The following is a 13832-nucleotide window of genomic DNA, read 5'->3' as shown; positions in this document are numbered from 1 at the left end:
ACATATGGATCACTAATTTGTTTTAAAGTGAGACCTGTTTTCACATACACAGGCACCTAAAAATACAGTAGTTTCTTTTCACTTTGGGCAAATCCCTTGCAAAGTATTGTTTCTGCCTGTTGTGCAGCATTGTCATTGTTTATGCAATTCAAGCTAATTTTTTTTTAAAGTTTTTTTAAGACTAGTTTTGATTCTTAAGCATTCAGTCCTTGCTTGCCAGTTGAGAATACCGGCACATAACATGGTCTGGGTTTTGTGCATTTCTCAGTTGTGTGGCTTTTCAAAACAAAAAAAAGTTTTCTTGGACTTGTGTTACATCAGGCAGTGGATGTATATGCAGCTCACATGTGATACTTTCCATTGCAGAGACTTGTAGAAGTCTTAAGGAAAATTGTGATTTGTTGGTGTGAGGTTAGTGTGTTTCAAAACAGGCTAAACAGTTCTGATTTTTTTTCCCCATTTTTTCTTCTGAGAGCTAGCTTTGAATGTTTTGCTGAGGGGCAAAGAGATACTGTTGCACTCTGAGAAACTTTTTTCTGAGGGATCATCCTTTGATCATTCAAGTCTCAGTTTCTTTTGAAATGAAAAAAAGTATCATTATCATTGATTTCAATAACTTTTGATTGGTATAGTGGGTAATATCTCTGTAAATCATTTGTCATAACAAATAACTAATGTATTGCACACCTAGAATCTAAGCCAGAGTAAAGGTTCAAGAGTCTTGCTTTTGTATGTGAGGCAAAAATGACTGTCTTCTGTTGCAACGGGTAAACTATGGCTGCATCTGGTTAACTGTGGTATTAAGTGATTCCTTTACATCAAAATAATTGCAGGGGTTTTGTCAGTACATCTTCAGTCAGTTAAATTTTGTTTCATTTCTTCTTCAAATCTAAAAGACTAACCAGGGAAGTATCTTATTCACTTAGAATGTAATTAATTAACTTGAAACATCCCCTCCTTCTTCAAGGTTACATCAAGACATTAAACTTTCTGCCTTACAAATGTGTTTTTCTATCACAAGCACAAAATCCGCAGCAGACAGCTTTTCCTGATGGTTCTGCTGAGTGCAATAACAAAGAGTAAGCATGGGAGTTTGGTTGTTTTTTGGTTTTTTTTTTTCATTTTTTTGGCTGGAGGTTTTGTCTACAATTTATCTGTTTGTTTACCTTTATGTTTTGAACTTATGTGAAACTTTTAACTCTTGGGGGAAATAGTGTTTTACTTTGAACCTTCAAGGTGTTTGTGTTGATTTGGTGCTTTTTTCTTAATGCAGTTCATTTTTGTCTAGCTTTTCCTCTGAATTGTGAATCAGGAGACAAATTAACTCTTTTTTAAGCTTTTCTTTTTTTTTTTTTTCCAATACTAGGTTTGGGCAGAGCATATGCTCTGGCATTTGCTGAAAGAGGAGCTTCAGTAGTTGGTAAGTTTTATGTTAACTAACTTGATCTAGACAATAACCTTTGCCTTTTCACATAGCTCACATTCAACAGTCCATGCCCTTTTAGACAGTAACCTTTGTTATTTAATGGTTTTCTGTCTTATCTTTTACTATTTAAATTTTGCTTGTAAGCTTTATTTTCTTATAAAAAAGTCACCCAAGTTTGTCCAAGGGCTTATCTTTGCTGGAAAGCCAGTTTGAATCATATAATTTCCTGGACTTGATTTCATCCATGCGTACCAATCTTTACTGTGAGCTGTGACCAGAGAGGGTGTTGTCTTGGGTGAATACTGTTCAGAAACTTTTAATATGACTGTTTGAAAATGTGAATATGTTATCTTCTAGTACCTTCTCCCAGGAAAGAAGTTATTGGAATGTAATGCAGTATCAGTAGCCCCCAGAAAACACAAAATGTGCTGAAAGTGCAATGCATTGTTTCTTTCTGCAGTGCAGCCATCTGGTCTCAATGACAGTGCCAAATAGCTCTCAGTAAAGGATTTCTGATAGTTTTGTAGTCATTTGGTTGAACCCTCTTCAGGGAATATTTAGTTGTGCAAAATGCTGTATCACAAGCTAATTTTGAAGGTTAAGTTATGTTCTTGGACACTGTCTGGCAGTTGGCATCGTCATTTGACTGCCTATGAATGAATTTGTACAAGTATTATTGATGAGTTCAAGGTTAAATGTTTAAACAGATTATGGACAAGAATTTACTTACTGATTTTTAGTAGCTTTCTAATAAAAATCCCAATCTCAGTTTACAAAATTTCATTAAAATTGTTTGGTTTTACTTTATTGATTAAATATGAGAAGTCTATGTGTAGACAACTTAAAAAAAATCTAGGTATTATTTTCTGGTAGTTACCACTTTTGACACTTATCTTTTTACTAGAAACATGGTTCCTTCATCTCAAGTTCTTATTTAACAAAAAGTAGGTCACTAAAGCAGCCCAAATGTTTAATTGTATTGAGTTTGTGTAGCTAGTGGTGTTCTGATTTTCCAGAATGATCTAAAAGAAAATGTATTGTATTGCCTGACCACAGCTAATACTGCTTTATCTCATGGCCTTATTGCACAATAGCTAAATCAGTAAGTTAAAAATTGACTGTCTGTAAGGGAAACATCTTGTTTCCCTCTGGAAACTGCACCTCACTTCATCTCTTCTAACAGTAGTGCTTTGCAATTACCTCTACATGCTTGTATTTATTTTTCTTATTCTTGTTCTGTTACGATTCTGACATCAAAGAGTTGAGAAGTTACCTGTGTAAAGATTTGAATTTTTTTAACTCAAGCAGATATGAGAGTCATGTCTTGTCCCTTTAAAACAAGTTCCTTTTTTTAAGTTATAGAAATGAAGGTACGTTGTAAGAACAGTGATCCAATACTCTAGTTGGAGAAATATCAGTGGGTCCCAGCATGGGAGCTTTTTCTGTCCAGTCCCACATCTCTCTCTGTATACAACCTTCTGTTGAGTGAGTTGCTGTCAGCGTGGTTAGACTGACCAGTGTGACCCAAGTGGAAATCTCCCTTTTCTTATCATCCAAAGGCTGCCTGCTACCACCTTTTTTGTCATGCTTCATCTCTTTCATGCTTCCCACCAAAAAAAGTTGAAAGCAGGAGGAAGGGAATGCTTTGGGTTTGTCTTACAACCTGTATTATGTCCAGACTGTACTGTTTCTTCCTTTTCAGTCTACCTGAGGGGTCTTCTGTGTTGCTGTTTTAGTTTAGATTAGAGTCATGCTTTTGAAGCATCTCTCCTGATTTGTATCTATTTGTATTTTTGTTTGCATTGTGGGATGGTATTGAAGTGCATGAGGGGAGTTCCTTTGAAAACCAAACTAGAAGATGCAATTTAGCAGTGCACCTAAATTGTTCCAAATGTGTGTTTCGTTTGTGGCACCAGACTACAGCAAGAAATGAGCAGGTTTATTTTTAAAAAAACAAGTGCTGTAGATGTCAGGTCCTCAGCACCAACTGTTTTACTCTACAGATTTGCTTCTGCTGCTCTGCACTACTTGCTAATAATGCACTCATAGTCTTGGAGAAATTATTTTCTGTGGTTCAGATGATAACTGTGCTCTGTCACAACTGGTGCAGTCTCTGGTTCTTTTCTACTGGATATTTTCAACTGGAAATTATATGATGTAAAGCTTGAGCTTAAAATACTGTTATTTATCCATTCTTTTGTTTTGTTTTTTAAATTACTCTGTCACTCCTGCTGATTTATTTTATAATTTTCAAAGCCTACAATAGCTCTGTTCTTTCTTGTGTACTCATTTTTGCTTCAACTCTGTTAGTGCCTGCAGTCAGCCTAAGGTGCTTTGCTGCCTCTGGAAATTTTCCCAACTCTTTAATTAATCTTTTGTCAGCAAATCACTGTTGAAGTTAAGGATAAACATATATAAGCATGTCTTCGGTAAAGAGTTGTAGTGTCTTAACAAGACTAACTGAATGTTTTTGTATAAATGTTTACCACAAAATTGTCCACTTTTCTTTCCCAGGATAGATTAGAAATCCTAGTGCTGTTCCTGACTGGCTTTTATTTAATGTCATGTTAAAGACCTTTGATGTTGCAGACTGAGCAGCCTGTCCATGTTGCCTATTCTAATGCTTCACTACACTTGGGAATTTGCTCTAATGCCTCACCTGAATTGTGCTAGCTGCATGTTTGAACTGTTAGATATTGATCTATTTAGCTTGGAGATTTTGTCTCCTTTCTTTCTTGGCATCAGTCTGTTAATGTACTTCAGCATATCATCACGTTCTGTCTTTAATTCTTCCTGCTTCAGGCTAGGCAGTCCTTGGGTTTGGTTTGTCATACTGCCCCCCCCCCCCTTCTTTACATGTCTCACTTCTTCTGGGCTTTGGCATTTTCCTTTACTCAAATATATTTTCAAATTTTACTCAAAATGGATTTTCTGCAGTGTTTCTACATTTCTCTGGAAGTGCTGCACACAAAGTTGAATACAGGATTCAACCTGTACAACTTATATCAACATCTGTGATACAGATGGGACTTTCTTGGTCTGAGTAATAGAGAACAATTTTGTCATGTGTCCTGCAAGCTATGTTCCTCTTTACATGAAGAGTTTAAAAAAAAGGGGGGGGGGGCATAATACTTTTTTATTTCCTTTTGTGATGGCACCGCATACTTAGAGTTGCTGTTTATCATCAAGATCAGCAAGAATATCTTGCATATTTTGTGAATTTTACTGTGATTGGCTCCTTGAGGACTTTAAAATGTTAGAAGGCATAAAGCTGGAGTTCACTGTAGCAAAAGTCTCTTCAGCAAAATACTAATGTTTCATGTAAATCCACAGTCAATTCTGGTTTTCTTAGAATTTCATTTCTGCACCCACTTAAATATACTTCTTACCATTTTTTGAAATTCTTTGTCCAAATATAAAGTCTGTATGGATTTTTGGGTGGTGTTTTTGTTCCACTGATGAATTCCGTGAAACTGTGGGACATGCAAATACAGCAATGCAGCAAACTGTGGTGATGATTAGCTACCGTTAATGATGCATGGCCCAGTATAGAGAGCAGCTTGGAAACAAAGCAGGTCTCTGCATCATGTGGCCCTCTTATCCCACAGGAGTAGGATCTGAAGCTCCAGAGCAGGCTCTTCTCCATTTGTTCAGACTGCTTCATCTGTTCTATAGGGAAGTTTACTAGTAACATTTTAGCTACTCTGTTAAACAGGAACAAAGTCTTCTCAGTCTTTTTTATGGTTCATGCAGTAGCTGTAGCAATTTGACAAGAGACCAGAATTAATCACCTATGATTGGTGTGTAATCTTGATCTTAATCACTGAACTACAATAACACTATTAGAGAGGTAGCCTGGGCAGGGCAAGCAAGTTGAATGCATGGTGGAGAGAAAAAAAAAAAGTTCTGCTTCCCATATTATTTAAAAAAAATGATAATGTATGTTATACTACTTTTAAAAAAAAAGTAATAGTGACCTACTGTTCTTCTCTAATAATCTCTAATCATCAATGGGATCCAGATGCAGCAGGTTGTATTAATACTCCTTGTAACTTCCAGCGTGATAATGAGATAAGGAGAGACCATGAAGTCTGAATGTTCACAATGAAAAATTCATTTCTTTGTGATGCACAGTGAATGATCTTGGAGGTGATTTCAAGGGATATGGCAAGAGCTCCTCAGCTGCTGACAAAGTGGTCAACGAAATCAGAGCAAAAGGAGGGAAAGCAGTCCCCAGTTATGGTATGTTATTTCTCCAGACTAGTGTAATGCTTTATTTATAGGAATAGCTGACCTCTTGAATGAAAAGTTGACACTGCTTAATAAAGGACTACTGCCAACTTGCCAATACCATATAAATAAGTAGGAGTACTGTAAGGTGGAGTAGGGAGACAGAGATGCTAAAAGCAAGTCCATAAATTGATTTTTTAATTAATACTTGTCTAGTAATGCCCTTTTCTTTCATATGCTTTCTTAACGTTGAAATATGAAGAAACTGTCTATCTGCAGTTGTCAGAAACAAAATGGGAATGGATGATTCTTACTTGTTTTGCTTTTTGTTTTTCTTAACAATGGCAAACATTGTGCCATTTGGACTTTCTGTGTGTGATTTGCTTTAGGCCACATGCAAATAATGACTGAATTTGAATTTATTTTATGCTGGGGTTGTACACAATTTATTTTTCCTAGCTCCATGGAATTAGTTGTTAATATCATGGAAGTGCAGTGTATCCAGTTCATTTTACTTGAAAATTCATACTTTTTTCTTACAGATTCAGTGGAAGATGGTGAAAAGCTTGTGAAGACAGCACTTGAGGCCTTTGGGAGGATAGGTACAGTTGTTTAATTCTTATTGTAACTTGTTTGCAAGTGCAGAGCCATTATAAACAGTACAATTGACAAGTGTATGAAGTACATTGTGACAATAGTAGAACTCACCAACCCTTGATGTCCTTAGCAAAACGTAAATAAGGGCCTTTCTACTTTAAATATGAATGGGCAACTTTTCTGTCTTTTTGGTACTTTTTAGCAGAAGTTTAAAGTCAGCATATGATTCTTTGTTTTCCTGCCTGCCCTTCAGAATTCAGTAATGGTTAATAATTTCTGTCTCAAAGCACAGCTTTCATCAAGTATTATAACTAGCTGCATAAAATTAGGAAAATTAGAGATTCTCTGTCATGTTTTGGAAGCTCTTTTACCTATGTGAAGATCAAAATGCTTTAACACAAATGAAAAAAAACCAAAAACCTTGAGGTATTTTATCTAACAAGTAATGTCCCTTTTTATCATATGATTGCCACTGTTTAATTGTGAAGTTTATGTGATTTTAACTCAGGGTTAAATGGCTAAAAGTACACAGGATCAAAGTCAACAGGAACCAAATTAAATATCTGACAAAAAATTGTTATGATCCAGGTTGCTAAAGCAAGTGCTTTAAGCAAGTGGCTCTGTGATTCTATGATTCTTCCAGTTATCATTTGGGTTTACTGCAACAAAGATGGCGGCACAAACCGCATGATTGGGAGCACTCTGGAATTCAAAGCAAGCTGCAAAACTGTGCAGGATGTCTGCATCCTGCAGGTATTGTGTTCCTACGTAGCCAGCAGTTCTCAGCTATACCTCCCTGTCAGGCTTTGTTCTCTTGGCAGGCTGAGACTTGCCCGTACTGAAGTATTTTGCCTTGTCTTAATTATTGTCCAACAGTAGAGTTCCACTATTTGGGACAAGGAGCTGTAGAATAGTAATATGATATATGTGTGCAGTGTTCTGGTCTATATATATTTTTAGAAGCGGGAGAAGTATAGAAACAGGCTTGTATTTTATCAGTGCATTCACTTAGGGTTTTTTTTGTTTTTTTTTTTTTTTTTTCCCAGATATCATTATAAACAATGCTGGGTGAGTAAACCTGAAAGTTTTTTTCTGTTTGATTGTGGGCTGTCACTTTTGTGTAAAAACCTGTTCATCTTTTTGTTTGTTTGTTTGTTTTCTTTTGTTTTGTTCTCCTAATGATACATTTTAGGATCCTAAGAGACCGTTCATTTGTTCGGATAAGTGACGAAGATTGGGGTGAGTTGATAAACTTTAAAATGTACTTTCTTTGTGGAAGATGAAAGGTACATCCCTCGTATTGGTAAAAGGAAGAAGAGAAGATGGGACAGGCTGTCTGTGCCAAATCAGAGAATTATATTTTGCCCTGAAAGCTTAGTGGTAAGCTGCTTGTGTTCAGCTGCCTTGTGTTCAGCTTGCAAACCAGATCTGTGCTGCAGTGCATGGTAGGAGTATGTAGTTCCAAATGGGAAGAAAGGCCCTAGCTGCCACTCCTAGTTGCTGAGTGGAATACAAAAAAGAGCCATGTGAAGCACACACAATGGGTTTTGTGAGCAGAACACATTCCTAGCGCCAGCACTGACTGGCTGAATACTAAACAGGCTTAAAAGACTCAGAACTAACAACAGAGGAAAGAAAACTGATGTGCCAAGGAACAGAAGAACAGGGGGAACCTTCAGTGTGATGGTAGGTAGTGATAAGCCAGTTGAGCAGACTTCTGCAAAGATGGTCTAGCTTCTGTAATCCTTGTTTGGCTGTGCTTAAGTGCAGGAATTTTGAATGCTTGTGAATTTTGTACATGAGAGCCCCATCCAAGAGGCCAGAGAGATAATCAGTGTATGTTCAGGCAACGATTTCAAAATGATCTATAAAAAAGAAAAAAAAAAGCTTTTTTAGTAACAGTTTGAGAGTGTGAAGAGAGTGCAGTTTTTGTCATGAAGAAGAAACAAATGGTGTATTTCAAGTTGGGAGACAAAATCCTGGAATTATTAAACTGACATTAATTTGTTCCTAGATATAATTCATAGAATTCATTTGAGGGGATCATTCCTGGTCACCCGAGCTGCATGGAATCACATGAAAAATCAGAAATTTGGCAGGTAAAAATTCTGTTTTTTTTTTTTTTTTTTTTCTTTTTCAGTAGGGTATAACAGACTGATGCATGCCCTGACAGTGAAAGAGGAGTTTTGCGTCCTTTTCTTTCACTGTCACTGGGATGAAACAAAATCAGTCCAAATGTGTAAGCCCTTATGCTTTCAGTTCTACTCCCCTCTCTGCCTCCCCAGCCAAATGTTTAAAATTTTTTTCCATGTAGATGCAAATATTGCAGACAGGAACTGTAGGGTTATAGAAATACCATTTCTTTTCCTGAGAACTGATTAGAAATGTTTGTTACTTGTACGTTACTACAACTCCAAGGGATTCTTCCCCTGGTCCTTACTCAAATGACAGGTACATGCAGTTCTGCTTGTGGGTCTTGTTTTTTTTATTTGGGTTTGTTTGGTTTGGGTTTTTTTTCCCCTTTGGACAAATGTACTTGTCTTAGAAGTTGTGGGAGTGTTCTTAGTCCATTTTGGTATGTGTTACTGTTAACTGAAACAGTGCAATGAATTCAGACCTTTAAATTTTTTCACTTTTGTTGTTTATCAAAACACTGATGTGATTATGTTAATCTTGACAACCATATCCACATCTTGAAAGCTGTATGAGCTTGTTGTTCTGTGACCAAACTGACATTCATTCTCATCCAGGGGACTGAACTGTAAGCATGAGGGAAGAGATCAGCAGGCAGAATACACGGCTAAAGTCTAGGAGTTATATCCATTTAGGAAAATGCTTCCCTTGGCTCCTTTTCTGCAGTAGCTCAGATAACAATGGTAGCGAATGCTTCTGCAGGTTATGTATAGATGTGTGCCATCTGCAAAATGCCTGCTTTGTATAGATTTTTGTAGCCTTTTTTCCTCTTGATCATATTGAGCCAGTACTTTTAACACATCTCTTTAGTTAGATTAAAACCATTGGATTATTGTCAGTGAGGCAAATAATATAAAAATGAAATAGATTTTGATCCCAGCTATGTAGTGCGTTTGCATTAGATTGGAACAGATTCTGATAAGGCTTCGTTTAAAATTGAGACCCTTTTCTTTTGAATTCCAATTTATGAGAAGACATGCAGCATGTTTTCTTGCCTCAAACCAGCTGAGAACTCCAGTGGTTTCAGAGCCTTCTTGTGAGCAGTTCAGTTGTCTCCACAGCAATAATGTTAGGGGACAGCAAAAGGCAAGACTTAACTGTCTTCTTCCTTCATGTATTTAACACGTTAGGATTCTTTGAATGTGAATCCTGTTATAATGTGTCTTCACGTATTACCAGGTAGATATTAAAGTGAAGTAATTTTCCATAAAATAATTTTCTTCTGACCACTGAAGCCATTTGTTAGTTACAAGAATAATGCCACTTGAAATGCAGTTAGAACATGAAAAGAAAATACTTTTCTCTACACCATATCCCATTGTCACAGAATGCCCATTATATTTTTGAAGTATAACTCAAAAAGGCTCATGATTTTGTTAATTTTCTGCTACTATGACACTGCTTCAGGATTTGTCAGACGTTTACTATCAATCAAGCGTAAAAAAAGGCATCTGTTTTTTAGCAAAACCAACAAATAATGTTTTCTTATTTGCACACTTTTGTTTTGTGTAATATGGAGAATATAATGCCAAAGCTGGAAAATGCTGTTGTCTAGAATTAAACAACTTGAAGAATTCATTGAACTTTTTTTTTCTCCTCTCCCTTAAGAATAATTATGACTTCGTCAGCTGCTGGAATATATGGAAACTTTGGTCAGGCAAACTACAGTGCTGCAAAACTTGGCCTTTTGGGTCTTTCAAACACAATTGCAATTGAGGGCCGGAAGTATAACATCCACTGCAACACAATTGCTCCTACTGCTGGATCCAGACTGACCCAGACTGTCATGCCACAAGGTGAATCGTTTAAGGTCTACATGTACTGATATTTTTCAGTGAATTGAACCACAGCTAACTTCCTTATTTCTTAGAAAATACAAATCCTTTACTCTTCGTATTCTGCTAATTCATTATTCCTACTGTCTTTCTGTCTCTGAACTGTCAACTTATTTTGGCTGTTGTAAGGAATTCTTATTTTCTGCCACAAGATAAGCAATTTTTGTAATTCACAAAAGTAATTTCATGTGGCAAGGTTCTTTAATTACAGTCTCTTCCAAGATCCTCTTACAGTAGTGGGAAGGCTTGTTTATTTCATCAAATGTAGAATCAGGTATGTGCATAAGGTGTCTGCACTTGTTATAATATTGTCTAATTGCAAAATACTGGTTTTTGCACAACATGTCATGTGTGTACTTCTTCATTCCATGATCAGCAGGAGAATGAGCTGAGTTGTGTAATGTATTATGTTTTTCTTTATTGCACAGTTACTAATCTTTGAATACTTGAACAGGTTTTAACAGAGCACTGCATTGGGAAGTCAGTATCAAGAACGTTGTAGGAGACAGCTCTGTGTAAAGTGTAAATTTAGGATGAATAGAGTGACTAATTACTTTGGCAAATGACCAAAGAAACAAAAAGAATTAGGAAAAAAAGTCTAAAAAAAAGGAAATTGCTCTCAGAAAGTCTTCCACAATCAGCCCATTTCATTTCCCTCCTACCCTTCTTTTCCCTAGTGATGGGCAGATTTCAAAGCCAGGGGAATCATTACATTTTTCAGACTGATATACAGGATATTGAAAAGTAATATATTTTATGCAGTTATGCATGGATTGAATGCCTAATTTTGTTTGACTAATTAAGTTCTGTGTAAAGTATCCTGGTTTAGATCTAAATAATGCAAGTGATCAGGAAATCTAGCACCTCTATAGGTTGTAGATTCCAGGAATTTATTTCACTTACTTACAGAAGAGTCAAATACATTAAGCTTGCAGCCATGTGCTCCTGAAGCATAAAGTGGAGTTCAGTAGCTGGAATTTCCTGAAGATATTTACACAGAGTGATAAAACCACCTCCTAATTTTATTTATTAGTCATTTAAAAAAAAAAAGAGTGAGATCCTTTGGTCTCCCTATAAGATAGTTACAGCTCTGATCATTTATTTCTTACCTCGCTCCTTCCCTCCCTGTCCAGTTTTTCAAATACTCTTAAAAGGTTTGGAGACTAGAACTTTAAAAACATTTTCATATGTCTTTTCAAATTATCCTTGTTATCTTAGTCAGTATTTTCCTATGCACCTTCAGATATTTGCAAGCACCTATGCTTTAGCATTGCCCCAGTTATGTATGTTCAACTTGGCCCACTTATTGTTGTTCTTGCTAGAGCTCTAAATGTAGTTTGCATCTTTTGTGTGGTACTTTTTATCTTCTACCACCTATTTCTTAATTCATTTAGTAGTGTATAAATAGCATTAGCGATAACAGTCTAGTGCTAATTTTTGAGACTAAATGGTGTGTGACATAAAGTGGAATACTTCAGAAAAGCCTAAGGCTTTTTCTGTGCACTTACAACACAACCTATTAAATGGAGTTCAGTTTCCTTTTACTTTTGTGGAACTTCTAAAAATGAACTTCTGTTACTTCAGCTTGGCTATTAAAGAAGTACCTGTAATGCTAAACTTCTCCAGCTCTTACCTGTCAGGATATATTCAAAAATGCTTGCTGACCTTTAGCTAAGGAACAGCTATGTACCTAGCTGTTGAAAGAATAATATTCTAAAAGCTGAAAAAGGAAATTAAACAAAGTTATTTTTGCTTTTCGGACAGTGGATAGAATATGTGGCAAGAGCTGCCTGGGCAACCACACTCTGCTCTATGACAGTATCTCCATTTTCAGTTAGTTTTCTCTTGTGCCAGATGACAATGAAAATCCCAAAATACAATTGATACATAAATTTAGCAGGGCTGATAATTCCCGATATCTCGTTTGGAAATACCATCCTTTCCAAATGGAATGTTTCTCAAATATTCAGCAGCTGCAATTCTTTTCATATTGTCTTTTCTTTATAACTGACTAGCAAATTAAAAGGGAAATTGCTCAGGTACCTCTCCATCAGGATTACGTCTACGTGGCTTGTCCTTGTTTCAGGCTGACTGTTAGATGGAAATTTAGGAAGGTACCTGGCTTTGCAGTCTTCATGTTACAGTGTTCCCAACATTTAGACAGTCTTTAATCTGTCTGGCTGAGAACCAATGCTGTTGGGTTTGGAGGCATACATGCATCTCACAAGTTGTTCATATTTAATGAATCTTCAAATGTTTAATTTAATTTGACCTTTCTTTTTATGGCAGAACTCTGTTGGTTAAATTGTCCCCGGCTCTGCTGTTCATAAGAAGGTGTTAGAGTAAGAATAATTTGCTGAAATCATACAGTATTTCTATTTTATGATTCCCCCCTCCAATTTGCTCTAGATCTTGTCGATGCTTTCAAACCAGAGTATGTTGCTCCGTTAGTTGTTTGGCTTTGCCACGAGAGCTGTGCAGAGAATGGCAGTCTGTTTGAGGTAATTTTTTTTATTTTCCCTTTCTTCCCCCTCTTTCCCTCCCTTTGCCCCTTCCCCCGAAATCAGTCATTTACTTTAGCCTGTTCAGTCTTAAACTTTTTGCTAAAACTGAATTATCATGTGAGGTACTACATTCTTAGCATAGACAAAAGAAATGTTGACCCTGTTGTGCTGTATGTGACAACTACGTCAGGCAGTAACAATCTGGTAAAATTCTGTTGTGTGCTCAAAATACTACTGATTTGATTGTTACAATTCTTACTGTACCTTTACAAGTTTGAAAAGGTACCAAAGCAACTGTTTCAAAAGAAGTTTTTGTTTTGTAAATCTTACAGACACAGAAAGCAACTTGCAGGAAGGGTGAATTACTTGTGGAATACATTCTAGGAATTGTCATCAAACTGGATGGAAGCTGTTATCTTGGTTTTGGGGTTTTAAGTTGCTCGTGTTCCAGTGCTTAACTAAACTGTTAAATGCAACCAGCAGTAGTTCAGAAATTTTTGTTATGTTGAGTGTGTTCTGAAGTGTGGTTTTGTTTCCCTACATTAACAAAACTTTTTTTTGTAACGTGGTGAGCTGATGATTTTCTTTTTTCTTGGCAGGTGGGAGCTGGGTGGATTGGAAAATGTAAGTACTTTGTGTTGCAGGATTGATTTTGGTTTTTGAGTTTACAACAAAAGTGTGCAAATCATCTTTGCAGTTAACCTCTGCTCAAGACATTTTTATTTAGGGAGAGAAGATTAGCAAAAGCCTAGTGTTCTGAGGAGACTGCTTATTTTAAGTAAAAGTCACAAATTTCACTATGCATTGGGGAAACTGGTAACTTAGGTACGTCCTTTGTTATGCTATTGAGCCGACTAATAGTAACTGAAAATCTGCCTAAGTAACCTTAACTCTTGGATCCCGAGGCTATAATTGAAGTTAAGGAGAATCTCCATTTTTGGTGCCAAGTATATGTTGCTGCCTTTTCTTGATAACTCCCAATTTTTTATGGTATGAAAGTAGCACATGCTGGTAGACAGGCTGCTTTTTAGTTGATTTCCACCTTTA

At 36.5% G+C, this 13832-nt stretch overlaps 1 protein-coding gene across 4 annotated transcripts in view; it reads left to right on the top strand.

Annotated features, from left to right (window-relative positions):
* The first annotated feature begins 1022 nt into the window (after positions 1-1022).
* Positions 1023-13832, top strand: part of HSD17B4 (hydroxysteroid (17-beta) dehydrogenase 4) — a 64090-nt gene continuing 51280 nt past the window's right edge. For 2 of the 4 annotated variants that reach the window (XM_010562334.1, XM_010562336.1), the window contains exons 1-10: positions 1023-1079; positions 1367-1420; positions 5561-5668; positions 6199-6258; positions 7300-7321; positions 7446-7492; positions 8268-8352; positions 10055-10242; positions 12691-12782; positions 13385-13409. In XM_010562334.1, coding sequence (XP_010560636.1) covers positions 1052-1079; positions 1367-1420; positions 5561-5668; positions 6199-6258; positions 7300-7321; positions 7446-7492; positions 8268-8352; positions 10055-10242; positions 12691-12782; positions 13385-13409 — 709 coding nt within the window. In that variant the 5' untranslated portion in view covers positions 1023-1051. Of the gene's footprint in view, positions 1080-1366; positions 1421-3310; positions 3384-5560; positions 5669-6198; positions 6259-7299; positions 7322-7445; positions 7493-8267; positions 8353-10054; positions 10243-12690; positions 12783-13384; positions 13410-13832 lie in introns of those variants that run through there. The other 2 variants (XM_010562335.1, XM_010562337.1) reach the window with 2 other exon arrangements.

The sequence above is a fragment of the Haliaeetus leucocephalus genome, unplaced genomic scaffold, assembly GCF_000737465.1.
Source record: "Haliaeetus leucocephalus isolate CR32 unplaced genomic scaffold, Haliaeetus_leucocephalus-4.0 Scaffold158, whole genome shotgun sequence".
In the NCBI taxonomy this organism is placed as follows: domain Eukaryota; kingdom Metazoa; phylum Chordata; class Aves; order Accipitriformes; family Accipitridae; genus Haliaeetus; species Haliaeetus leucocephalus.
This window is presented reverse-complemented; position numbering and strand designations above follow the sequence as displayed.